We start from the raw sequence: 27,479 nt of genomic DNA on the forward strand, positions 1-27,479 counted from the left end.
CACGTTAAAGCACCCAGCACGTTGCTTTGCAATGTGGGTGTGTGTCTAATGTTCTTGAAATTCATTCCTGCTTCCAAAAAGGACAAAGGAGACCCAGGCTGGGGCGCAACCAGCACTGCTCACTTCTCCGGAACTGGGAATGGAGCTGTTGCTGGTTCTTCCCGGACCTTGCTTCTGGCCCCCGCTTTTCTCCCAGAGGAATGGGGTTTTGTCAGGGTATTTTTGTTGGTTGCCCTGAGATATTTTGGGTTTAGAGTCAAGTCTCCTTTTTGCAGGCAGGAGCCCATCAGAAAACCCTTGGTCCATGGAGGTGCCATAAGACCAAGTGGGGAGCGAACCAGTAGGAGCTGTGTGAGGATAAGCAGCCTCCTGCGAGCAGCGTGGGCCAGCAAGGGCCTTCCAGGCATCCCGTGAGCATTTCCAGCCTGAACTCTGGGGAGGACATGTCTGTATGCATCTCTACCTATTGACAGACATACAGATACAGATGTGTGTGTGTGCGTGTACACACACTTATACATCCTTATATATATGTGTGTGTGCATCTATAGCCATATACACATGTATATATGAGGGCTTAAAAATACACACACATATCTAAGGATAGACAGCACTGTGTGTATGCATGTGTGTGTGTGTGCACACACGCACGTGTGTGTTTAAATCCATCAAGTGACCTGGCCTGCAGTGAGCTTCACGGATGGGCTTAGACAGAATCCCTCTCCAATCCACCTGCACTCCAGTGCCTGCTTCTTGGGGTACCTCCTGTCTGACGGCCTGGGGTGGGCAAAACGGCAGCCTCCCCGGAGATGTCCCCAGCCTCTTCCCTGGCACATCTGAATACTTTACCCAGCACGACACAGGGAGTATGCAGTTGTGATGAGGGTTATCCACCATGAGATGAGCTGGGAGATTAGCCTCAAATATGATTGTGGGCCAATCTCTGGAGGCAGAGAGGTTTCCGGGCTGAGGTAGAGAAGCGGGGTGAAGGAGCAGCAGGAGGGGCGCAGGGTGTGGGAGGGGCTCCACCAGCGTCTGGCTTTGAGGACAGAGGGGCCTGGGGCGGGGACGGTGGAGGCCTCTAGACTGAGAACAGCCTGCCTATAACCTGCAAGGAAGTGGGGCCCTCAGCCCCACCCTTCACGAACCTAGTCAACAACCTGAGCGTGCCTGAAGAGGACTCTCCCCAGAGCCTCTGGGTACAACTCTGGGGGGCGACACCGCAACCGCAGCCTCACGGGACCCGGAGCAGAGAAAGCCAAGCCCACTGGACTGGAACCCACTGAGTGTGCGATGAGGGATGTGTGTTGCCTTCAGGGATACGTCCTGGCTGTTCGGTGCAGCAGCACCAGGCGCTGACACTCTGGAGGGCCTTGACTGGAGGTGCCGTGCGGCGGGATCTGCGAGCAGTCAGCAGGCTGTGGCTGCCCAGCCCCGAGCATGGCGGAGGTGCTAGGAACTCCTGCTGGGGGAGGGGGGCGGGAGGGGGCGGGAGGGGGGAGCAGAGGGCTGTGGGCGGAGAGTCAGCACCCAGATGCGGAAACACTATTTGGAAAGGCAGCAGCTGAGACTTCTACGCATTTTCAAAACTGAGCCAATCGGGAACACTATTTACCTCCATTTGAGAATGATTTTTAGGGGAAAATGAAGTTTGCTCTGGCCTGAGTAAGAGCATCTTTCCTCTTCCCTTCCCTCCCTGCACCCCTTCCTGCCGCGGGCTCCCGGCATGGCCAGCACGCTACTGCCAGGCTTCCTTCCTAACAGCAGCCCTGGTCTGTGCCCTTCGGGGGATACCGTGTTCCTGGTTCTGTAGACTGTCAGCCCAGCCGCAGCATGCACCGCGCAGACGTGTGCTGTCAAAGAAGGTTCTGGCAGAGTCTCTTTGAAATCCCTCTGGCTATGCCTGGAATAACTGAATAACTGACTTTGTCAGCATATCATTGTCAAGTACACAGTGGTTGACTATTGCGGGTCAAAAAACTGAGGCACGAAAGGGTTAAGAAATGACTCCGGACCTCTTAATTAATTGCAATGGAACAGGCATTAAAAGATTTGACCCCAGTTCACGACTGCCTTCTTGGTCTCTGAGAGTCCTTCTGGGATCTGGATAGGATAAGATGCACGACTTGGGAGGTGTGTCGGGAGCTCTGATACAGACCAGGCAGCAAGGCCACTCCACACACAGCCCCTCCGCGCTCCACCTGAAGGGGACACACACGGAGCAGCAGGTCGCCAGCAGGCCGGACACAAAGCATCTGGAATGGCCAGGCTTCAAGGTCAGCCTTTCCCAGCAGCGACGAAGCGCTTCCCCCTCCCAGCTGAGAGGCACTCCTGTCACGGATATTTGTCTGAAATGTGCACCAGGCCTCCTCCACACGCACAGGAGCTCAGGGAGGCACAGGGGCTACGGCAGAATTGAGGGGAGGTGGCTCAAGCTGCCACATATGTGAGGCTTCAGAAAACCTTCCAGCTGGCAGCCTGGACTCCAGTGCTAGTTCTGGGGCAGATTTATAAAACTTAATGTGACTAGCATGCTTTCACGACACAACCGGTTCCTTATGAGATGTAGGCAAGCCTTTTCTTTAGGAAGGAAGAGGCGGCGTGGCTATGAGCTTTGTGGAAACAATGTTCCCTGAAAATAGAAGGGCACAGAGAGGTGACAGTGGGGGAATGTCATCCTTGGTGGAGTTGGGAGAGGAACGGAGGAGGACATTTCTCACTGGACCTGTTCTTAACAGCACGAGTACTGATGGTTTCATTCATTCCCTGGGCCACTTTTCCTCCCAGTCAACTTCTTCCCACATCATTAATTGAAGACAGAACCTATCTGTTGAATTCATTCTCCAAGTCCCTTTGTACATCTTCTGCCTGTCCCAGTACCATTCCACAGTACAAATCTGAGTTTAAAAAGTATTAGTTGACTATAGAATCTGGACCTGTAGCCAACATCCTATGCTGCCCATAAACACAGAGGTACCGGAAAAAGAGATATCATCTATTATGGAGACATATGTACATTTATAGGAGCACATTTGTTTTTAGATCTATCTAAATACCTCCCTCCTCTCAAACACACAGGATGTGGCAGGCTGACTTTAAGAAGAACATGATACATATATCATATTAAATTTCTTCATTTTTAAAGAATTCCCTACCTCGCTGGGCATGGTGGCTCACGCCTGTAATCCCAGCACTTTGGGAGGCCGAGGCAGGCAGATCACTTGAGGTCAGGAGTTTGAGACCAGCCTGGCCAACATGGTGAAACCCCATCTCTACTAAAAATACAAAAATTAGCCAGGCATGGTGGTGCACACTTGTAATCCCAGCTACTTGGGAGGCTGAGGCTGTAGTCAGCCGAGATTGTGCCACTGTACTCCAGTCTGGGTGGGTGATGGAGTGAGACTTGGTCTCAAACAAAACAAAACAAAACGAAGAATTTCCTACCTCAAGATAAAAATTACTCTAGAGAGTAATGAGGAGTTCAAGTCTAGTCTACCTGATTATATGAGGAAGAAAGAGAATTGGGTCCCTGACAAGCCAGGTCAGGGGGTCCCATGGGCTGATGCCACGCCACTCTGTATAAAGCCTGTGGCCCCCAGGAAGGATGAGATCTCATTCAAGCACTTCATGGGTGCATGTTTTTCTTTCAAGATTCAAAATACTATGCTTGGGAGGTTGGGAAACCATCCTCATTCATCCAAATGACTTGAGATTGACCCTCTTTAATCTATCCAGGGTTATAAAAGGGTGTTATGTTCCTGGAAATAATATAGCGATCCAAATGGCAAACTGTAACCCCAACAGAATGGATACACAGCGGTCTGGGGATTCACATCTGGTGACTGCATACCAGGACGCAACCCCCACGTGGGCATCCCTAAATATTCTGTGTGGACAACCTGGTGATCAAAATGAGATCAGTTGCAGCCCACAGCCCTACCTCTCCCCAAACTGACCTGATGGAACACAAATCCATACTGATTTCTGGAGGTGGTAAGAATTCATACTTGGCTTCCTAGCTAAATAAAGAGCACTTGGATTTCAACAGGCTGAGTCACTCAGGGATGGAAGTATTCCGAAGCTACTACTCCTGCCAGTGCATATGAGGGAGTTCTCTGGAATAAGATACATGAGAAGCAAGGCCAGAAGATGAGGGGGTGAGCACGTAGAAGGTCAGCCAGATACTCAACACGTTAGCATCGTGAAAACAGAACCACCACAAAGGATATCTTGCAGGACTGTCCTTAAGGGCATTTAGGAATCCTGTCTGCTGTGAACCTGTGGGAATGAAACCAAAATTTAGTATTCAGACATAAACAGCCTTCATGCTGAACGCTCTCTCATCTACGTAAAAGTAATAGGTGGCTAAAGATCAATTAAATCATTATATTTTGCAAGTGCTACGACACCCAGTTTACTGATCAGAGACTGAGGCTCCACTAAAGTTTTTCACCAAGAAAATGGAGGATTCATAATTAGGCCCAGCATCTGCAGGGTATTTTTCAATAAAAGCAGATGGATGTCTGCGCACTTTCCCATAAATTACAGTTCTGATTACTCCTTTGTTTTTCTCATTTTAATAGGAAAACAGAATACTGTATGCTATCTTTTCTCTTCTGTTTTCCCCAAATTTGTTAACTTTTGACCCTGAAAGTTCTATAAACTAGGCTGCAGCATATGAAAGACTTCTTTTTCTGCACCCAGAGTAAACAGTTATAAAGCTGAAATTTACTAGACTTCTTTTGGGTTTTAGACATTTTAATATGAGCTGTCTTATGCACGAAGACATTTCTTTAGGGGTTTGAATAAAGAAGCATCTGACAGAAAGCAGTTTTTATTTTATGCATTGACATCATACTTTTAAAATAAAAATACAGAGGAAGTCTAACAATCCCATCTTGGGGTAGCAGTGCCAAGTCCCTCTGTGCTGTGGGAAGCCACTGAGCCTCAGGGGACATTATCCGGCCCTCAGGCAGCAAGGAAATAACACAATAGATGGGTGCTATGGTGTCCCTGTGGCATCTGACCGCAGGCACGGGTGCACTGTGGGACTTGGTGGCAGGGAGTGAGTGGTCACTGTGTCCCCATGTGTCCCACTATGGGAGACCACCTGGGAGTGTGAAGAGTGGCTTGGCTCCCTATTCTTCCCAAGGTCCCTTTCCCTCTGTGCCCATGGCCCATGTGTCTGAGCTGTGGGACACAGTGGGTGGGAAGGGCTGTGGAGAGGAGCTGCATGGAACGCTAATCAGGAGGGACGGTGCTTAAGCCTTCCTCCTCCATCTCTGCCAGCCCCCAAGGGCACAGTGGCAAGCGCCTGTGCAGCCACGTGGAGCAAATGCAGCCTTGAGGCAGATGAGGAACCAAAAGAAATGATTTCTCTTTCTCTACTGCACCTAAATTGTGCGGCTTGCCTAAACTCTCCTTCCTCTCCAAGGAAATCCATACTTTGCCTTCCCAGGAATCTTGGCGGCCACAGAAGTCCAGTCCTTCCCCTAAGAGCCCAGAACCCAGGAGTGAGACCCAGATGACAGCTCTCCCTTCTGCCTGTGCCAATGTCTTCTGAGGCTTAGTGGGTAAAAGGAGCCATGTAAACCCTGTGCCCTTTCTGAAGCATCACATGCCCAGCCAGATAGGGTGGTGGGGTCGTGTCATGGGGGTCATTAAGGAGGGGGTGTCGAACAAGAGAAAAGGAGAAGCTTTATTTGCTTTTGCCCAGAACATTCCAATAACTTACAGGCAGGTAACTTCTTAATACTTTTGTGTAGAAGAAGAGATTAAACAATACTTAAACACAGACTAAAATCCAGTTTGGTGGAGCCAGGGTGAGTGAAACCTTAGAGAAGTTGAAAGTGAAATGCATATTACAACCTGAGTGTGGTGGCAGGCACAGATGTCACCGTGTGCAAGAGTATGTGTGAGAGCATGTGTGTGCAACGGTGTGTAACAGCATGACAGCATGAGTTAGTATGTGTGTGCAATGGTGTGTCAGCAAGTGCAACTGTGATTGTGAGAGCATGAGTGTGCAACAGTGTGATTGAGCATGACAGCGTGTGTGTATGAGTGTGCAATGGTGTGTCACCAAGTGCGACTGTGTGAGCATGTAAATGTGCAAGTGTGAGCGTGAGCATGACAGCATGTGAGCATGAGTGTGCAACAGTGTGAGTGACCATGACAGCATGTGAATTTGTGAAAGCATGAGTATGTGAGTGTGCAATGGTGTGAGTGCAAGTGAGCATGGCAGCATGTCAGTGAGTGCAACAGTGTGTGTGAGAGCATGTGTGCAACAATGTGAGTGAGCATGACAGCATATGAGTGTGCAACTGTGACTATGGATGAGCAAAACAGCATGTGTGTATGAGTGTGTGACAGTACGAGTGAGCACGACAGCATGTGTGTGGGAGTGAATGTGCAACAGTATGACTGAGCACACAGCGTGTGTGCAATAGTGAGTACGAGTGAGCATTACAGCGTGTGTATGTGAATGTGCACCAGTGTGAGTGAGAGTGAGCATGACAGCATGTGTGAGCATGTGAGTGTGCAACAGTGGGAGTGAGCATGACTGCATGTGAGTGTGCAATGGTGTGAGTGAGCAAGCATGACAGCATGTGTGAGTATTGGTATGTATGAGTATGATTAGCACGTGTGAATGTGGGTATGTAAGGGTGTGTGTGAGTGTGTGTGTCTGTGAGTCCATGAGCATGTCTGTGTGTGTTCCTTGAGTTTATGTATACGACTAAGCATGTGACAACTGGCCCTTGATATCCACAATGCAGGGGCAAGGCCATAAATACCATCCCATAATATACACGAAAGCATCTAGAAGTTGTTAAAGGTGATATAAAAATCTACGTCTAGGCCAGGCGTGATGGCTCATGCCTGTAATCCCAGCACTTTGGGAGGCTGAGGCAGGCGGATCACCTGAGGTCAGGAGTTCAAGACCAGCCTGGCCAAGATGGTGAACCCCACCTCTACTAAAAATACAAAAATTAGCCAGGTGTGGTGGCCCACGCCTGTAATCCCAGCTACTCAAGGCAGGAGAATCGCTTGAACCCAGGAGGTGGAGGCTGCAGTGAGCCGAGATCCTGCCATTGCACTCCAGCCTGGGCAACAGAGTGGCACTCCATCTCAAAATAATAATAATAATAATAATAATAATAACAATTATGTTGAAACACTGCTTTTCAGTGCCACATGTGTGCTGGAGGATCGGTCCGTATTTCTTCCCTAGTTGTGTCAACAATTACTTCTTTGAAAATAACATATGATCCCCTACTTGTTATCTCTGCTTCTTTTGTCTATTAATGCACAAATGGGACCCTAGCCATATTTTTGCCATTCGGAGGACTCTGAAAATAGAGAGGGTGCCCCGTCTGCATCCTGCCCAGCTGGTGTGGAAAAGGCAGGTGCCCACTGTCCTCTTGCAAGCTCACCAAGTTATGGCTCTCAAGCACATATTACACATTTGTGTCACATTTGGATGAAAGATTATAGTCAGAAAGAATGGGAAGTAGGGTTGAAAGTACCTATGAAAATTTGGGATGGTCCATGTAACAGCCCAATTTGACTAATATTCAAAAAGAATGAATGCAAAACATTCCCTACCCCCAACTTCCCCCACCCCCAATATAAACTTCACCAGAAGAGAAGGGGAGGAAGATGTGCTCTTAATATGAGCTGGAGCCCATGCCATTTGTGGTTTGAGCACTGCGGCCTGGGAAGAAAGTGGAGCCTCGGTTCAGATACTTACAGAACATTCCAGAAAGAAGCTACGGACTTGCTAATGAGGTGTTATACTTCAGGAATGCCCGCAAGAGGCAAGGCTAGTGCTTAATGCTGCTATTGGGACTGTAATGGAAGTTTAAAGGCCTCGATTTATAGCTCAATGCAAATTAACTTCCTTCTCGTCACTTTCTATTGTAGGAAAGTGACCAAGAGACGAAAGAAATTCAAACTTACAACCCTCAGAATGGGGAAGGAAAAGATGCCATTTGCTTAGGCAAATATGTACTAAAATCATTTATTTCCAAATCTAATTTTTAATAAAGTTGCTTCCTTTATATGCCAGGGGTAGTTAGTCCATGTTCTAGCAGATACTTCAACATCTTGTCCAATGTATGTTTTTAACATATATAGATTTGTGTGCAAGAAAACCTCGTCTTTCTCCCCAGACGTCTTTTCTAGGGAGGGTGGCTGGTGACTGTTCTTGGATAAGGAGATAGCACAGTAAGGAAGGAAACTCGACTGTTCAATGTCATCACTGCCGCACACAGTCCTTTATGCAAATGTGGGGATGAGTCTTCCAGGGGACCCCTTAGCAGGAGAAAAAGTGAGGTCACTGACGTTGGAATAGGGACGTGCGTATCAAGGAGAAGGTACTGTTGGTGAGAGCGCAGCCTGGCCCAGGTGTGACCCCTGGAAGGTGCTGTGAAAGATGAGGCGGGGAGTGGGGGATGATGGGGACGGAGGAGGGATGGAGGAAGGTGAGAAATGAAAGCGAGGCAGGCCGGAAGTGAGGAGGGGAAAGGGAGAAAGAAAGGGAAAGAGAGAGCCTGAAGTGATCAAAATATTAAACCAAAATAAACCAGAAAACCAAAGTCAGGCAAATGGTTACATACGTAATCTGATTTCGCCAGCATACTTACGAAGAATGACGTGGGTGAGAACGAATGCAAATATAAAGACTGTCAGAAAAGACAGAGATAAAATAAACATATAAAAAAATCTGTAGTTTCTTTTCCCCACACAGTTGCCTACCCAGGGACAGTGGTGATCAAACCGTTCTGAAATGAGAGGCAGAAAAAAAAAAAGTGGAAATCAATTAATAAAATATCTTTTTACTTGCAGGAGCCCCACCCCTCCCACCCAGTACTCTGATGATATAACACAATGACATTATTCTGCATATTTCCAAATTAACCACTCAGAGAAATGCTTCACATCAAGACAGTTCAAGGATATCATCATTCTTTCAACAGAGTGTAACTGTTTTGAAAAAAGCAAAGTGTATGCATTCTTCTCAAATGGCAAGTTAAAGAAATAGGAGGGAAATTTCCCATTTCTTTTGGAAAGTAAAGATTTCCCTCTTTGGTAAAAGAAACCTCTTTGCATTCACTGAACAACCTTCTCTTAAGAGGGAACCATCATCACTTGATGGTAAGTGCTGGGCTGGGGCTGGATGTCAATCAAGTGACCTGCTTTGCATAGTAAATGGCCATAGAGGGAGGCCACAAGGGGCCTGGGACAGGACAGAGGGACAATCCTTTGTTCTTCAGTTACAACTGTTCAGCAGATATCAATCACATTTATTAAGACATTTAGCCTCAAAACATTCCTATGAAGAAAGTGATGGTGTTGCCCTATTTTACAGATGGGCAAACTGAGGCTTAGAGAGATGGGAGGCTGCCTGCACGGTGCCATTCAGCTCAGAAGCAGCGGAACTAGAACTTGAGGTCAGGCCTTTCAGAGCTGCTCTGTCTTCCCACCTTATATGCTGCCTCTGGCACTTTGTAAATGACAGAGAGTCCGATTCGGACATCAGTACACATTTACCCACGGTACCCTAAGCGCAGACCCAAGGCCTCTCACCTGGACATCTGCACACAAAGTCTGTAATGCACTGGAGATTTGTTCTTCCCCTTGCAAGTAATGGCAAAGGGCTTCTCTTTACTGATTAGCTGATCTTCTATTGAGAACACCATTCTAACACACCGGCTCACACAAGACAGCCTGTGGCCGCCGGGGAGGACACTGCTGGGCATACGACTTAGCTTTCTCCTTGGGCTGTTTTCTAAGCTGAACTTGTATCCAGCTTTCATATTTTATCTACCTCTGTGTGCCTGAAAACATACTGGGAGTGCTATAGGAGGTATGGCCATATAAATAAAACATAAAGTTAGGCAAGGTAGTCAGTTTCATGACTCTCTGGTCATGTATCATAAATCGGTCATCTTGTGTTTTTGGTCAAATGCAAGCTTGTTTTCTTGAAAAGGGCATGAGGACACCTGAATGATAGTGGTGGCGCAGGAACTGCAAGAGAATCATTGCTGTCTGCCAGTGGCAGTGACAAGAAACAGCCCATCTGAGCAGAGGACTTGAGGAGAGATTTCAGAGCTCCCTGGCATGGTGATAAGCTGATGGCCTATAAGATGATGACACTCAGTGAGAATAACTTGTATGAGTGTACCCATGTGAGTTACACGATAACATGTGTTGCGGCCCCTCATGGCTGGAGAAGCTAACCCTGCATAAAAACAACCTCCCTGGGGCTGGGGAGAGCTGCACAGCCGTATCACAGAGAATGCCCGGGGCCACGGAAATAGTCTGTGTGACACTAGAATGACAGAAACATGCAATCATATGTTTGCCCAAAGCCACAGATGTACCACACCTGGAGCGAACCCTAATAAACTGTGGACATTGGATGATAATGATGTACCAGTGCAGGTTCATCAATCCTAACAAATGTATCCACTCTGATGGGAGATGCTGCTCATGGGGTAGGCTGTGCCTGTGGAGGGGAGGGGTGGATGGAAAGTCTGTGGACCTGCCTCTCAATTTTGCTGTGAACCTAAAACAGCTTTGAAAAAAATTCAGTGTTTAAATATTAGCAAGAAACACACCTCATTTCCCCGTTACTGATCTACACAGTCTGTCCACTGAGAGGTCTATCTATCAGACGAAATGCACACAAAGAAAAAAATCTGCATCAGTCAGAATTCCCTAAGACTTTGAGGCTGTCATTTTGAGAAATCACTTTTATTCTCAATGTATGACTAAAGAAAATGGGCATGAGAGTGGAAGCTAGGGGCATAAAAGCACATGCTGGGTTGTAACCTCCAGTTCACTCCAGGAAAGCTGATCTCTAAATCCCATGTGTGGTGAGCTTGAGCTTCTTGACTGAAGTGAAAATCGCCTATCAGCAAAGAAGGACACAGGGTCTGGGAGGCGTCGTTAACACCAGGGACACCCCACCCGATGCACAACGGTCTTGCAGCAAACAAGACTCTACAGGCCATTTCTGCCATAGCAGCTAGTCGCATTTTTAGCTTAGAAAGTTTAATAACAGCTAAGTGGTGACGCTGTGCTTTCCCGACTGAGGCAGTGTAACTACAGAAGTGAAAGCGACAGATGATGCGGATGGGACAGGTGCTCACGGAGCCTGGGAGATTCTTCAGAAACCAGTGCCGTCTTAGAGATGGGTATGCGCTCCTGGCTCTCCAGTACCCTGAGCTAAAAGCAGTTTCTTTCTGGAAACTTGTGTTGAATACTTTTTCTGGCAAACTTTTTCTGGGATTTTAGTGGCAAGAATCCCACTAAAAATCTAGGCTCACTGAGAAATGATCGTAGTGAATGTTTTTCATGCCCTCCGCTGTGTTTGTTGAGTTTATGGTGGTAGTGAGTCTGAGAGGCTGGGCAGGTGCCTCTGGGCAGTCAGGAGGCATCAGAGTCCTCGGGCCAGTGATCTCACCAGCCTAATGCCCACCATACACTCTTGCACCCCAAGCCCGCGTGCTCTCCCCACCTCCCTTTCTGTGCGCTCCTCTCTGCCCAACGTCCAGTGATCAGTGGTACCCAGGGCCCTTTTCCATGGACTCTCTTTCTCTCTCGCTGGCAATCCTTTTCATCTCAAGGTCCAAATGCCAACTCTACAAGGATGCCTCCAGAATGGCCGCCTCTTGCCTTCAGCAACAGACTCCTGCTCAATGGCCTGACTGGCCCTTAAACTCCACTTGTCCCGGAGAGGACATCCAGTCCTCCCGCCCCAAACACGTGCCTCTTCAGACTCTCTATCTGACCAGTTGCTTGACTCAGAATCCCAGGCATCATTCCTGACCCCGCCCTTTCTCTCACCGCCACATCCAACCCATGAACGAGTCCTGTCAGCTCCACTCTGGCTTTATCTGAAATCAGATGCTATAGTCTGACTGTGAGCCCCGAAGTTCATGTGCTGGAAACTTAGTCCCCAGTGCAATGGTGTTGAGAGGTGGGGCCTTGAAGAGGGGATTAGGACAGGAGGGCTCTGCTCTCTTGAGTGGTTTAGGATTAACGTTGCTTTTGTGGGAGTGGGTTCCTCATAAAGGAATGATCCTCTCCGCCTCCCACACTCTCCTGCCCTCCCACCTTCTGCCACAGGAGGACACAGCAAGAAGACCCTCGCCAGACACAGGCCCCTCGGCCGTGGACTTCCCAGCTTCCAGAATTGTAAGGAACAAATGTCTGCTCTCTGGAAATGACCCAGGCTGTAGTATTCTGCTGTAGCAGCACAAAGTGGACTAAGACCTTGCTTTTGTCTGCCAACCCGACTCTAAGCCTAACACATATTTGTCAAGTAGCTGAATACACTCTCATCCTATTAAAGGGACATCTGCAGGAGTAAGTGCCTTGCCCAAGGTCACACCGTTGATGTATTGCAAAGCTGGGATGGGGGCCCAGCTCTATCTGCCTCCAAACCTGAGCTCCTGTCCATTAAATGCAACGCCGCCTTTACTGAGGATTTCCCATGTACCCAGCACTGTATCAGGTGCTAGGAATGCTAAGAAGAAACAGCAACAACATAAGACACCATGGCTGCAAACAGAGTTCCTTGTCTTATTTGGTGAGGACACAGTTTTCAGACGCTAAAATATTCCTTAGATCCAAGGAACCTACTCCTAATTTAGCTTCCATGTCAGTCAGGAATTGATTGCCATTGTTGGGAGCATACAGCGTTCTTCCTTTTCGGGTCGAGGATGAGAATGGGCCACGGAAAAGCAGTGAGACCTCACAGGGTGACCCATGCCATCCTGGTGGGAGAGCCACCCTCCTGCCTCCAGCTCTGAAAGCATTTAGAGGAGCAGAAGCTAAAGTGCTATCAGAGTTACCTTCCAACGGGGAGGCCAGTGTCATTCAGTCCGGGGCAGAAAGTTGGCAAGAATTAGGCACAAGCTGAGCTGGGGAGAGAGCAGGTGACTGCAACCAGCACATGCCATAGCTCCTAGGGGCCCAAGTGAACACGTCTGAGAAGCCCCACACAGCCATTATTAGACTATTATTTCTATGCTTTCTGTGTGGAAAAATCAAATGGGTGTCCTGTGAGCCAGGATGGCAGGGTTAGGGGTGTGTGTGGTGGGAAGTTCTTTAAACAAGCACTTTCAAGTTCTTCCCATATTCCTTGATTCTAAAGTTTGGGTCCTGCCAGAGGGGAGCGGTCTCTATACCACAGCATCTCTGGAGGATTCCTTTTAAAAGATGTATTAGGACCAGGCGCAGTGGTTCACGCCTGTAATTCTAGCACTTTGGGAGGCCGAGGTGGCGGATCACAAGGTCAGGAGATGGAGACCATCCTGGCCAACATGGTGAAACCCTGTTTCTACTAAAAATACAAAAATTAGCTGGGCATGGTGGTGTACACCTGTAGTTCCAGCTATTCAGGAGGCTGAGGCAGGAGAATCACTTGAACCTGAGAGGCAGAGTGAGCCAAGATCATGCCACTGCACTCCAGCCTGGGTGACAAAGCAAGACTCTGTCTCAAAAAAAAAAAAAAAAATGTATTAGTCTGTTCTCATGCTACTATTAGGACATACCTGAGACTGGGTAATCTATAAAGGAAAGAGGTTTATTGATTCACAGTTCTGCAGGGCTGGAGAGACCTCAGGAAACCTATAATCGCGGTGGAAGGGGAAGCAAACACGTCTTTCTTCACAAGTTAGCAGGAGAGAGAAAAATGAGAGCCAAGTGAAGGGGGAAGTCCCTTATAAACCATCGGGTCTCATGAGAACTCACTCACTCTCATGAGAATAGTATGGGGGAAGCTACCCTCGTGATTCAATTACCTCCCACCAGGTCCCTCCCGCCACACGTGGAGATTATAGGAACTACAATTCTAGATGAGATTTGAGTGGGGACACACAGCCTAACCATCTGAAAAGAGGAGGAGCCACTCCCTAAGAGCCAACTGGTGAATGGAATACTGAGGGTGGGGGATGGCTGGAAAACATGGAAGATTCTAGAAAATAATGAGAATAACTTAGCTAGCCGGGGCACCCTGGCCATGCCTCTGGTGGCACTGAGTTGCCTGCAGTGACCTGTGGACCTGCTGTCCTCTTTCATCTAGCTGGCTCCCAGAGGGGAGGAAACATTTCTAGTCACCTTCAGAGCCCTGGCACCTAAGTGCCTGGCGTGCAGCAGACAGACACCCAGTAATTATGCATTAAGTAAAGGCAGAAATGTCTTCAATTGCATTTAGTAGGTTTATGAGTGATCACTACTCCAGATTGCCAAGTGAAGACACTGACAAATGCTGGCAAAACATGAGATTCTGGGCATGCCAAGTACAAGACGAAGCAGGGGTCCAGGACTTCTGAATACGTTCTGAGAAGGCTGAGGGCTGGGAGATACTGAGAGGGCTAAGAGCTGACAACAGCTGGCATGGGCCAACTCATGCAGAAAGAGTGGGAGGGGAGAGATGGTGGGAGGCAGCGGTGGTTTTACTCAAGCTCCGTGGGGCATCGGTGAGAGCCCCAGAGGCTACAGTGGAATGCAAGTCACCCTCAGATCCTACACAGGCTGCAGTGGAACGTAAGTCACCTGCCCTCAGATCCTAAGTGGGCAAAGAAGGTTCCATTAAAGTGGCCAGTGGGAACATCGTTCAGGAAAAGGAGCTATGGTCCTATTTTGTGGACCTAAAACTCTAAATAATGATGAAAACAATTTTATTTATTATTTACTTATTTATTCATTCATTTATTGATATTTTGAGATGGAGGCTGGCTCCGTTGCCCAGGCTGGAGTGCAATGCCACGATCTTGGCTCATTGCAGCCTTTGCTTCCCAGGTTCAAGTGATTCTCCGGTGTCAGCCTCCCAAGTAGCTGGGATTACAGGCGTGCACCATGTCTGGCTAATTTTTTTTGTATTTTTAGCGGAGATGGGGTTTTGCCATGCTGGCCAGGATGGTCTCGAACTCCTGACCTCAGGTGATCCACTTGCCTCAGCCTCCCAAAGTGCTGGGACTATAGGCGTGAGCCACCAAACCCAGCCGAAAACAATATTCTTAATGACTAAAGAAAGCTACCAGTTACTGAGTACCCGCTGGAAGCACTATTTCATTTAACCTGACAGCAGCCCTAGGGGGTAGGTGCTATATTCTGTATCTGAAAGCAGAGGAAATCAGTGAGAAAGGTTAGAACACTGGTCCCACCCTGAGCTTAGTCAACTGCGCCTTTCCTCAGATTAGAGGAAGATTTAATTTCTAGACGAGATCAAATATGAAAAGGGGGCCTTAAAAATATGGAGACTTGGAGAATTACTACAATAGGACAGGGACCAAAAATTCCACTGAAATATTGCGGGGAAAGTATTTGCAAAAGTCATATTTGAAGGCTGTTGGAGACAGGAATGAAATGTTTGTCAAAAAATGTTAAGAATTTGAACTCTCCCAGAAGTCGGGTTCTAACAGGCCCTCAAGAGTGGATCTGGAGTCCAGTAAAAATTATGTTCTGTGGCCAGGCCTGGACAACAGGGAGGGGACCCAGAGCCAGGATTCTGCATTTCCCATGCAGCGGTCACAGGCTCTGTGCAGACAGTGGCTCAGCTTGGTCAGGATGTGGAGAATAAGAATCCCAGCCTCGTTCCCCAAGAGCGTCTTGAGAATCTGGTGGAAAGGAGATGGAAATGTGCAGTCGAAGTTTAAAATTTCTAATTTAAGTGTTAATCACATTTAAATTAAGTCACATGTTTTTAAAGGTCTGAAGCAGAAAATTACTTTTCTTTAAACGTAGGGCTTTTTGCCTCCAAGATTAGAAAAATGTTGCCTTATGAGTTATCTTCCATTTGTTGTTTAGAAAGACGAATGTTGAGATACAGCGGTACATAGTGTATCTGGCCTCTACGGTCACCACATAATTCATAAAATTATGCAACAGGATATTTAAATATTAAACTAGCTGAAGGATTAGAGGACCAAGCCCTGCTTTAGGCTCTAAAGGATTCATGGGGCTCTAGGTCTTCTGGTAAGGTCTACGTTATAACAGCTTTGCTCCTGTGTCCAGTGACTCAGGAGAGTTCTGAAAAGAACCTCATCTGCCTTACTCCACCTTCTCCTGTTTTTAGCTGATCTTTTCTACCTGACCTTGCTTTGTGCTGGGCACTGGGCTAAGAACTTTACATGAACTGTGTCATTTAATCCTCATGAAATCGGATGAGCTCAATGCTATTATTCCCATTTTACAGGTAGGCAAACTGCAGATGGAGGAGTCAGCACTGGAACTCATGTGTTCATCTGCACCCTGAGCCACCACCTGTGACTGCCTCCTACTTCAACCCTCTGCTGGTCGTTGTGCCAGAGTGCCCTGAGGACCCTACACGTCCCTGCTGGAGCAGACACCCCGAGGTGGATCTGGTGATGGGATGCCCCAGGCCCAGCACGGCAACAGGAATGGGGAAACAAAGGGACCTGCCACACCAGGCCTGGCCTTTACGTCCAGGGTCCCTTGGGACTCTGCAGCACAAGAAAAGAACCCGCCCATGTGCGGAGACATACACCCTCAATCAAGTCAAGGTGGCCTCATCCTCAGCAAAGTCAATGCTGGAAGCAGAAATTTCTTACAGAGATGTGGATCGGACAAAGCTGTTTGGCAAACATTATTGTTGAGATTGTGGAGCTTGGAGGGTGCTAGGGTTTCAATATTTGTCCCCTCTGAAACTCACATTGAAACTTAATCCACATTGTAGCTGTATAAGAGGATGGGAAATCTGACTATGATATCTGAGAGGTTATCAGGAGCAGCTGAGGTCATCAGGATGAGGCCTTAGTGGCTTCTTAAGAGGAGGAAGGGAGACCTGAGCCAGCATGTCCAGCCCCCTCACCATATGTGACGATGCCTTGGGCCACCTTGAGACTCTACAGCGTCCCCTCAACTTGGACTTTCCAGCCTCCAGAACCGTAAGAAATAAATCCCTTTTCTTTGTATATTACCTAGCCTCAGGTATTCAGTTATAGCAACAGAAAATGGACTAAGACAGGGTTCTCTTGGGTAAAGCAATGTATCAGGTACGGTTTCTTCCCCCACTCTCTCTTCTCAGCTCCTTTTCTGAAAATAAGTCCTAGCTGCTTAATTGTATGAAGAAATAAAATCAAGAAATCATATTAACTAATTCTGTGGCCTTAAAGTATTATTATAGCACTTCTGCCTGGGGACTCAATTTCTTCACGTGTACAACATTGAAGTAGATAAGCTCTAAGATGCCTTTGAGCTGGAAAATTTAATGCACAAAGACTGTTTTATTAGTATCTGCATGAATTCTTCTGATCTTGAGTCCTTGCCAGTGTTTTATAAATTAAGATTCTGCAGCGTTTAGCACCATTTGTAAACAAACAAACAAAAATAACCCTAAAACTAAAACTAAAATATTTCAATGTAAAATCAATTAGTAAAATGTAGCACTGCTGTGACCTTTATGCTACAATGTAAAGTAACCTTGGACAGTGACATGGCCGACTCTAAGGTGTCCCTCCCCTCCCCCCAGGCCTCACTGGCTCCTGCCCTGGCCTTGCCACCACCTGGCAGGTGGCTGAGTCTCTGTGGGCATGGAATGATGGAGCTTGACTAATAGACAACAGAGGTACCTTTAGCTCCCCAAATAGGCAATTTTACAAATTTCTATTTCCTCATGTTTTCCAGGTTTGTTTAAATACTGTTTTTTGTTTGTTTGTTTTTGAGATGGAGTCTCCCTCTGCCTCCCAGGCTGGAGTGCAGTGGCACAATCCTGGTTCACTGCAACCTCTGCCTCTTGGGTTCAAGTGATTCTCTTGCTTCATACTCCCAAGTAGCTGTGATGATAGGCACACACCACCATGCCTGGCTATTTATTTTTTTTTTTAATTTTTAGTAGAGATGGGGTTTCACCATGTTGGCTAGGCTGGTCTCAAACTCCTGATCCACCTACCTTGGCCTCCCAATAAATTCTGTTTTTTAACCCTGCTTTCCAGTGTCAGGTGAATTTTGTGATTTAAGGAGGAGGACAGGTGTGCACTGCAGAGGCAGCATTCTGAAGCAAGTGACACCCTGAGTAAGCTCTGCTGGGTGGAAACAAACATGATTATGAAGCCACAGAGAAGAGAAACAAAAGGCCTTGAGAGAGGGAGGAAGGAGGTAAAGAAAGCCGATTTCATCTGTAATGTAAATAATTCTCAAAAGGAGAGTAAACATGAGTAGAAATGAGGATACTTTAAAAAGTGAATTGATCAGTTCAGATCCGAAAGGAAATCCCACAATTCCCCAAATTTAGTGTGTGGAGGGTCGTCATATGAACTGAGAAATGTGAGGTAGGCGGGAAGGATTGAGCTCCCCCTCCCAGCACTCTCCTATTTGCTAAGAATCAGAATAAGAACCCACTGGAGAGGTCTTTAAGCTTCCTAGAATCTAGGAGCTGGATCAGGGCTCTGCATCACCATGGTAAAATCAGTCATTCGGCCGAGCGCGGTGGCTCATGCCTGTAATCCCAGCACTTTGGGAGGCCGAGGTGGGTGGATCACTTGCGGTCAGGAGTTGAAGATCAGCCTGGCCAGGTGAGATGGCTCACGCCTGTGGTCTCAACACTTTGGAAGGCCAAGGTGGGTGGATCACAAGGTCAGAAGTTCAAGACTAGCCTGACCAAGATGGTGAAACCCCGTTTCTATTAAACATACAAAAATAAAAATAAAAAATTAGATGGTTGCAGTGTCAGAGGCCTGTAATCCCAGCTAGTCAGGAGGCTGAGGCAGGAGAACTGCTTTTGACCAAGATGGTGAAACCCCGTTTCTATTAAACATACAAAAATAAAAATAAAAAATTAGATGGTTGCAGTGGCAGGGGCCTGTAATCCCAGCTAGTCAGGAGGCTGAGGCAGGAGAACTGCTTGAACCTGGGGGGCGGAGGTTGCAGTGAGCCGAGGTCTGGCCATTGCACTCGAGCCTGGGTGACAGAGCAAGTCTCCATTTCAAAAAAATTTTAAAAAATAAAAAATAAAGACCAGCCTGCCAGCCTGGCCAATATGGTGAAACCTCGTCCATACTAAAAATACAAAAATTAGCTGGGTGTGGTGCCAGGCACCTGTAATCTCTGCTACTCGGGAGGCTGAGGCATGAAAATCACTTGAACCCTGGAGGCGGAGGTTGCAGTGAGCCAAGATCCCGCCATGGCACTCCAGCCTGGGTAACAGAGTGAGACTGTCTCAAAAAAAAAAAGAAAAAAATCACATACAAGTTCAAATGTGTATAGCCTCAAAAACGGCCTTTGTATGTTCATTCTTCATTCATTCTCCATCTGTCGTTTTTAAAACTCTGAGAAAAGCTCCATGAGACCAAGGGCTTAGTCCTCAGTAAGCCCATGCCACTCCTGACCTACCCAAGCCCCTCAGCGCTGGCCTGACACCATCTTTGGGTTTGCAGGGCCAGAAACCATGCCTAGGAGTTCTCCTTAGTTCTCCATGGAATAAAACAAATTATTTTACACAATTGAAAAACAAACTCGTGCTGTCATCCAGCAGCCCTCAGAAACTTCTCAATGCCTCTAGAAATGACGGGCCTTGAAATCAATAGCGCCACCTTAGATCGGAATGGCTAACGCATTTGTAATGCTTTCTGGTCTTCAATAATCATTCACATTTTTTATTTCACTCACTCGATCTCTAACCTGTGACGGGTGGCACAGACTCCCCGAGCACAGGCGAGAAAAACAGCTTGGAGTGAAATGGAATTGCCAGGGTCTAGAACAAGTGCTTCTGATGTCTGCCCACGGCCTTTCCCACCTCCTCCACACTCCTGAGTCTTACGTTCTTTCATGTCCAGTTATTAAGATTGTTTGAACCCTCAGTCAATTTATCCTCAAAATAAAGATTCCAGAATAGAGTTGTCTTATGGGCATATGATACACAGAAAGCTAGTAATTCGCAGGCTCTTCAAAACCGTCTGACTACATGTATACAAGGTGAGAAAATTATATTCCCAATCGGCATATTCTCCAGAGTAAATACGTTTCTGGGATCTTGCAGCAGAGTCCACACCGCCGGAGCACTGAGAGCCGTGTCTATGAGCAGCACCCAACGGCTTCATGGATTGATGCCAGTTCCCTTAAGAAGCAAACCGTGACGAGTCCAAGTAGAACCCATTTTTTAAAAATTCAAAAAGAATGAAGACCCTCTGCAGAACTTCAGAGACATTTCATTTTTCTGAGTTGAAACTGGAGATGCAACCTCGTTACTGTCATCGTTAGGATACAAGGCCATATATATCTGTGTTTCTTTCCTCTGGGAACCCACCGTACTGTGTACTTCTCAAAGGCTTTTTCACGTTACCTCCTCTGGTAATAAAATGATAGACATACTGTAGTGTCTCGTGACTGTCACTAATGTCGGTTATGATGAGGTAAGAGGAACAGATGTCCCCTGTGTATCCTCAGATTCACCTGGAGGGTTCTTTTCATGAGGCTGCCATTCATGCTTATACTATTCACGATGGTGCTCTAAAAGGTGGGTGGCTGTCAGAAGACCCCCAGGGCATTCCTGCTTTGACGGTCTATAATCTGAAATCTGGGGGCACAGGGAACCCCATAGTCCAGACTCCCTATCAGGGGTCCTTGTGGCTCAGTCTGGTTCTCCTGGGACAAGTCCTGACCACCCTGATTTGTAATATGGAACAGAAGCAAAGCCACTCTCAGGTGGGCAGAAGGGGCGTCTGACACCCAGACATATCTGTAGGGTCTCCTAACATTCTCATGGCACACTGTCCCTCCAAGCAAACATCTGACACCCAACCCCCCGAAGTATCTGTTCCTCCTGCCTCATATGTGGTTGGGATTTTAGGGTGTACATCTGAGATTCCACAATCCCTCTGTCCCTTCAGTTCGAGGTTCAGTCTACAGCACATGCGCAGGTTGGGAAGGGCGTTTTTGGGGGTGGAGCAGCCTGGCAGTCCTTCCTGCTGGGCACAGGGCCACTCGTCCTCCAGGGTACGTGTAGGTACTGCAGTGCCCAGCTCCAGCCTTGGGCCTGGCATCTTCCTGGGGTGAGCTGGCCCACTGGACACTTGTGGACCTAATTGTCCCACGGGCCCACCCCTTTCACAGGTCCCAAGCTCTGGTCGTGAAACTCCCTGCCATCTCTCCTCCTCACAAGCTGCCTCTTCTTTGCAAGTGGCATCCCCCATGGGGAACCCATTCATTTCACGCCCTGTGCCCCCCATCCCTCACATCCGGTGGTCAGCAGGAAGTGGCCATAGTCTCTCTGGTCTCTCCTGTCCTGCTGCCTGGTGTCTGAAGGCCACAGCACTGTGCCCTCTTGTAGGAGCCACTGTCACATCTTCCTGGACACCCCCCTTGTGTCCCCCACACTGTTGCCAATGGGACCTTCTAGTGCCAATGACATCTCAGCAGCCTCTTGCCTGAAGTCTCTGGGTGGTTCCTGCTGCTGCTGGCGCCCTCCCCTCCCCTCACTGGCTGCACCCCTGAATTTGTCTGCAGAGCCGAGCGCTCTGACACCTGACTTTCCAACCTGAGCCCCTTGGGTGCTGGGCAGGCCCCTCGCCCCCTCTCTCACCAATTCTTTCCTCCCCTTGAACTACAGCAGTTAGACCTATGTCTGTTTTATATATTGAGTTTCCTCATTATTTTTCATGCTCTAAAATGGATCACTGCTTATAACAACCAAAGAAAATATGCAGTTAGCTTGGAAATGTGGTAAATGTAGACTGTAATTATTGTGAGCAGCTCCGAATGAAGTTTCTGGGGTGTGGTGCTGCTCCCTCATGAAACACCCACATGGTGGGGCCTGTTGGAGGATGCAGGACTCTATGGCAGAGGACTTGCATGTGGGTCCTGGCCTTTTGCCTGCTTGGTGATGTGATGTGCACAGGTTTCTCAGCCTCAGCAAGTTGGTTATGCTATAAAGGGTTCTTTCCAACTCAACTACTACGATTCCATAAATAAAACTTTTCAAGAATTTCACAGCATGAGGGCGTGCTGGCCAGCCCAGCAGCAAGAACTCTTTAAGTAAAGAATTTACAAGAGCAGGGGCACTTACAGACCCAGGCTAGGCCCAGATCTGATTGGTGGCTCTACAGGCACTCAGAAATGACGAAGTATGACATCAACACCCCTGCCAGCAGACGCAGGTCCGCACCAACGTCTGAGGCTCTAAATATAGCATGTTGTTTTGCTTTCTTGTTGTTCACATCAAGCTGCAAGCGTGTCCCTGAGTCACTGCAGTCCAGTCAGCAGGTCCTTAATTACTTTTCTCAACAAAGGCACTCAGAAGAACAGGCAAAAGTTCCACCAGTTAGGACTGGCTATGGAATGTAGGGGGCCCACAGCAAAGTGAAAACTGGGGGCAGCTGCTTAAAAATCATTAAGAATTGGCTGGGCACGGTGGCTCACGCCTGTAATCTCAGCACCGGGAGGCTGAGGTGGGTGGATCACGAGGTCAAGAGATCAAGACCATCCTGGCCAACATGGTGAAACCTCGTCTCTACTAAAAATACAAAAATTAGCCAGGTGTGGTGGTGGGCGCCTGTAGTCCCAAGCTACTCGGGAGGCTGAGGCAAAGAACTGCTTGAACCCGGGAGGTGGAGGTTGCAGTGAGCCTAGATCGCCCTACTGCACTCTAGTCTGGTGACAGAAAGAGACTCTGTATCAAAAAAAAAAAAAAATCATTAAGAACTGACCGGGCATGGTAGTTCATGCCTGTAATCCCAGCACTATGGGAGGCAGAGGAGGGTAGATCACCTGAGGTCAGGAGTTTGAGACAAGCTTGGCCAACATGGTAAAATCCCACCTACTAAAAATATAAAAATTAGCCAGGTGTGGTGGTGAGTGCCTGTAATCCCAGCTAATTGCGGGGCCAAGGCATGAGAATCGCTTGAATCCCAGAGGTGGAGGTTATAGTGAGCCGAGATCACACCACTGCACTCCAGCCTGAGAGACAGAGTGAGACTCAAAGAATACATATCTATCATTAAGAGTTTCAAGCTGGAGATGGCGGAACATGAAGTCCAGCTGGGGCCCTGTGCGAGCAGGCAGGGTGCACACCTGTGGACCGGCCTGCTAACTGCCGTGGTGTTATGGCCTGGGAGTGTGATTTTCTCATTTGTGACAGATCAGTGTCTAGAGATTCCACTGGGTCTTCTGAAAGGATTTATAGAGGGTTTCTAAGACATCGTACAGTGAGGAAGTTGTGATTTTGTGATGATCTTGAAGTTAAGGCCTCGTCAACAGCCCCTTCCTATGGAGAGCCTTGGGGCTTTCTTCCCCTTGAACTACAGCAGTTAGACCTATATCCGTTTTATATATTGAGTTTCCTCATTATTCTTCACTTTCTAAAATGGATCACTGCTTACAACAACCAAAAAGGAAAAAAAAGATGCAGTCAGCGAGTAAATGTGGCAAATGCTGACTGAAACTATTGTGAGCAGCTCCGAGTGAAGTTCCTGGGGTGTGGCGCGGCTCCTTTATGAAACACCACATGGTGGGGCCCTGCTGATGGATGCAGGACTCCAGGACTCTAAGGCACAGGACTTGAACTTGGATCCTGGCCTTTTGCCCCGTTCCCTCCCTGCCCCCCTACCCCCCCGAAGGAGTGGGCGTCGTCCAGAGCTTCACTCAGGTGCACCAGCCAGCCGTGGAAGGGGTCTTCCAAGAGCTGCCATTTTCTAGCTCTTGCGAGGCTGACTGGGTGAAGGTGTGATGGGAACAAGTTTACCAAGGAAGAAGGATACAGTATCAGGAAGACCATGAGAGGAAGAGTCAGTGAACCCGGAAGCTGTCAGCCCTTTCAATGCTATTTTTCAAGAACATCAGAAACTCTTTGTAATCTCCAGGGCAACCGTTCTTAGCCTTTTCTTCATTCCCCACTGCTTTAAAACTCTGATGACAGTGATGGATCCTTTCACTCTCGTACACTTAACACATTTTATGTACAATTTCCTGAAGCTGTTCTTAGGCCCCAGGTTAAGAATGGTTGACCTATCAGGTGAGTTCACAGATACTGAAATAACTTATTTCAGATTATGAGACTGATGTGCTGTCTACTGCTCCAACAAGCCAACAAGGATGCTTGAAACGGCTTATTTCAACCAGTAATTTAAAAATGAGCTGTTCTAAGACGGCAGGGCAACAGATGTCCATCGTGTGGCATGCTAAATGTGCCATCCTTGGGGGCCCAGAGGGTCATAGCCTAAAATCACAGCCACAGGCAGGCTGGCACCCTGGGCTAACCCCGGTATAACTCCGTGCAACCCTTGGCCTATTCAGAAGGAGCTACTGTAATTACGCTTGATTCCAGGGTTTCTTCAACTAAGGGTTGTGATCAAACGGTGAGTCATGAAATTGATTTAGTTGGTCATGACCAGCACTAAAAACAAACAATAAAATAGGAAGTCCCAAAGCATCTCCTGTGGTAAAGGCAGGCGCTGCTTCTTGCCATTTGATGTGCATATCTGTGTGCACTGGATCCCCATAGAAAATGTATTTCCTACTGGGAGTTGCTGTAAAACGCAAAAAGTTTGAAAGCTACTGTTTTATTCAAGTTTGTAGGAGGCACACGTAAGGCCCTCAGATGCCTGTTGAGTAGATACATACACGTGTAAGTTGCGTCGGTCACAGGCCTAAAGATGCTGTGAGTCATTTTCAGTGATGGCATTGCCACCATCCCAGAACTGTGCAAGGATTACTAGCTCTTGATCAGACTTAATAGTTTAAAATTATCATTCCTCCTGGAGTCTGACATTTTAAAATTTGTACTTCTGGGAGGTCTGAGGGTGAGGGGTATGGGTTTCACTTAGTTTAGATTGGCTGCCGGAGACTTTTTTTCCCCCAGTTGAGAACACTAACCTTGTCATAGGGCCACAAAAGCAATATACCTTTTGTTTCCCCTAAGAGAGAAACTGCGATGGAGACATGAAGATAGATACAGCAAGAGGAGCATGAAATTCTCTTGTTCTTCTTCCCTCCCTTCTCTCCTTCAGTAAATACTGAGCAGCTGCGTGCCAGCCAAGGCGCTGGCTGTGGGAATACAGTGAGGGAAACTGACAAGACCTCTTGAAGCTTACCCACCCATGGGCAGAGACTTCACGTGAGTCCGCATGTCCCAGTGTATATCATGCCAACCCTGCTCAGTGCTGTGAAGGAAGCATAAAGAGAGCTCTGGGAAGCGCGTGCAGTGGCGGGCTTCCCTGAGGGGCCCACAACTGAACCCCTCCCTGAAAGATGGGCAGGAATGAACAGAGAGGAACCAGGGGAGGTCCAGGGGCTGGAGCCCAGGGGGCACACAGGACTATGGTGCCAGCCGAGGTGGAGAGGTGGGTCTCGTACACCAGGTTAAGGATTTGGGCCTCCTTCCCAAATGAGACTGTTTGGAAACAGTCACTCTGATGTCAGTGTAGAGGCTAGCTTAGATAAGGAGCAGGAGTGGATGGTGGGGTCCTCTAAGAGACCCTTGCACAGTTAAGGTGAGAGATGATGCAGCTTGCAGCTGGCCAAGGCAGTGCACAGAAGGAAAGGGACGAAGTGGATTGAGTTGGGATCCACCTAGTAAGCAAACTGTAGAGAACCTGGGGATAGATTAGGTGAGCAGGATGTGGCAGAGGAAGGAGTCAGTCGGACTCTCAGGCCTGTGCCGCCCATGAATGGCACTGGCCTTCAGGAAGGAGGGGGTCACCGGGGAAGGATGAGTTGGGGTACTTTCAATCCCCCCAAGTGGACATGTCCAGCGGGCAGCTGCACAGGTAAGTCTGGAGCTCCAAGGAGATGTCTGAGCTAGAGACATAAGCCTGATGGAAAGAGAGACTCTGGAAGACAAAACGAGCAAGACACGGAGATGAACACACACTCCCCAGAGCCGCAAAGATGAGAACCACACACACACACAAACGGGATGGAGCAGCCAAAACAGATGCACAGACAGGCAAGTCAGACGAACAGAAACGGACTTCTGTGACGCAATCACTGTGGCTTTTCTGGGTGTGGAAGAAATATGTTTTTAAAGCTGAGTTGCAGTTTGACAGTTCCAGGCAGAACTAGGTGAGCGCTTGGCCAGAGGCCACCTGCACCTGCTGGCTTGGCTCCAACCTGCAGGCACACATCTCCCTTTGCTTTGGAAGAAGGCCTCTAAACTGGGCACTGACACCGTGGGTATCACTGACAAAGCCAAGACAGGATGAAAATGTGCCCGGGAGGCCCCAGAAATTCTGTTGCTGAGACTTTCCTATTGGCCAGGGACACATTCTCCAAAAAACTGCATTAGACATGTAGCCTCATTCTTTCATCATAAGCGGTTTTTAAAAATGCACAGAATACTTTGGGAGGCTGAGGCGGGTGGATCACGAGGTCAAGAGATCGAGACTATCCTGGTCAACATGGTGAAACCCCGTCTCTACTAAAAATACAAAAAATTAGCTGGGCATGGTGGCGTGTGCCTGTAATCCCAGCTACTCAGGAGGCTGAGGCAGGAGAATTGCCTGAACCCAGGAGGCGGAGGTTGCAGTGAGCCGAGATCGTGCCATTGCACTCCAGCCTGGGTAACAAGAGCGAAACTCCGTCTCAAAAAAAAAAAAAAAAAAAAAAAAATGCACAGAATAAAAAAGACATCATACGTTTAAAAATTTTCATGAGATGCATTATTATAAATAATCAGAGTCCTCTATCAAAGCACTTTTTAGGAGTGCACACGTTGGCTAGGCACTAGGGCTCATGCCTATAATCCCAGCACTTTGGGAGGCCGAGGTGGGCAGATCACCTTAGGTCAGGAGTTTGAGACCATCCTGGCCAACATGGTGAAACCCCATCTCTACTAAAAATACAAAAATTAGTTGTATGTGGTGGCACGTGCCTGTAGCCCGAGCTACTCGTGGAGGCTGAGGCAGGAGGATCGCTTGAACCCAGAAGGCAGAGGTTGCAGTGAGCTGAGATTGCATCACTGCACTCCAGCAGACAGAGCAAGACCCTGTCTCAAAAGAAAAGTGCACATATTCATGGCTCCCAGTCTTACATGAGCATTTCTGACAGAAGTCTCCAGAAAGTCCCACAGGGCTGACCAGGCAGCCATTCTGCTTCCTAGATGGTTCAGTTTTCATTCTACACTTATAAATTGGCACTCTGATTATGAACTGGCTGCCCAAGCAGCTTGATGCCAGGCAGAGAAGCGGGTGGCTTTGCCTGGTTGGAGAACGCTGGCCTGACAACATTGGTCCTGCAGTCATTTGTCGAAAATGAACAAATCCTCATTCTGGCTTTCTGCATTTAGGGTGACAGCTCAGATGACAGGGGTCTATCCGTGAGCTCCAGTCCTCCAAGTCCAGGGTCTGAGACCAAGGCCGCTCTGTGGGCCAGCGATGCCTTTCCTCCTCGCAATGTGCAGCCCCTTCCCTCCATCCTGACCTCCAGGGGCTGTTGTGAGACTCAGGAGTGACTGACAGGAACCTGAAACGTGCAGCCTATTGAGATACAATAAGCCTCAGTAGAACTGCACAGCGGGA

The 27,479-nt window shown here is 48.0% G+C and overlaps 1 protein-coding gene across 5 annotated transcripts in view; it reads right to left on the reverse strand.

The window, feature by feature from the left end:
• ZDHHC14 (zinc finger DHHC-type palmitoyltransferase 14) overlaps positions 1-27,479 on the reverse strand; it is a 301,992-nt gene that overhangs the window by 40,207 nt on the left and 234,306 nt on the right. For 4 of the 5 annotated variants that reach the window (XM_012451643.3, XM_012451639.3, XM_064360515.1 and 1 more), the window contains 2 exons: positions 8,643-8,780; positions 4,230-4,278 (listed from right to left, as the gene is read on the reverse strand). In XM_012451643.3, coding sequence (XP_012307066.1) covers positions 4,230-4,278; positions 8,643-8,780 — 187 coding nt within the window. The remainder of the gene's footprint in view (positions 1-4,229; positions 4,279-8,642; positions 8,781-27,479) is intronic. The other variant, XM_064360514.1, reaches the window with a different exon arrangement.

Source organism: Aotus nancymaae, unplaced genomic scaffold (genome assembly GCF_030222135.1).
Source record: "Aotus nancymaae isolate 86718 unplaced genomic scaffold, 86718_ANA_hifiasm-v0.15.2.pri h1tg000040l, whole genome shotgun sequence".
NCBI classification, from domain to species: domain Eukaryota; kingdom Metazoa; phylum Chordata; class Mammalia; order Primates; family Aotidae; genus Aotus; species Aotus nancymaae.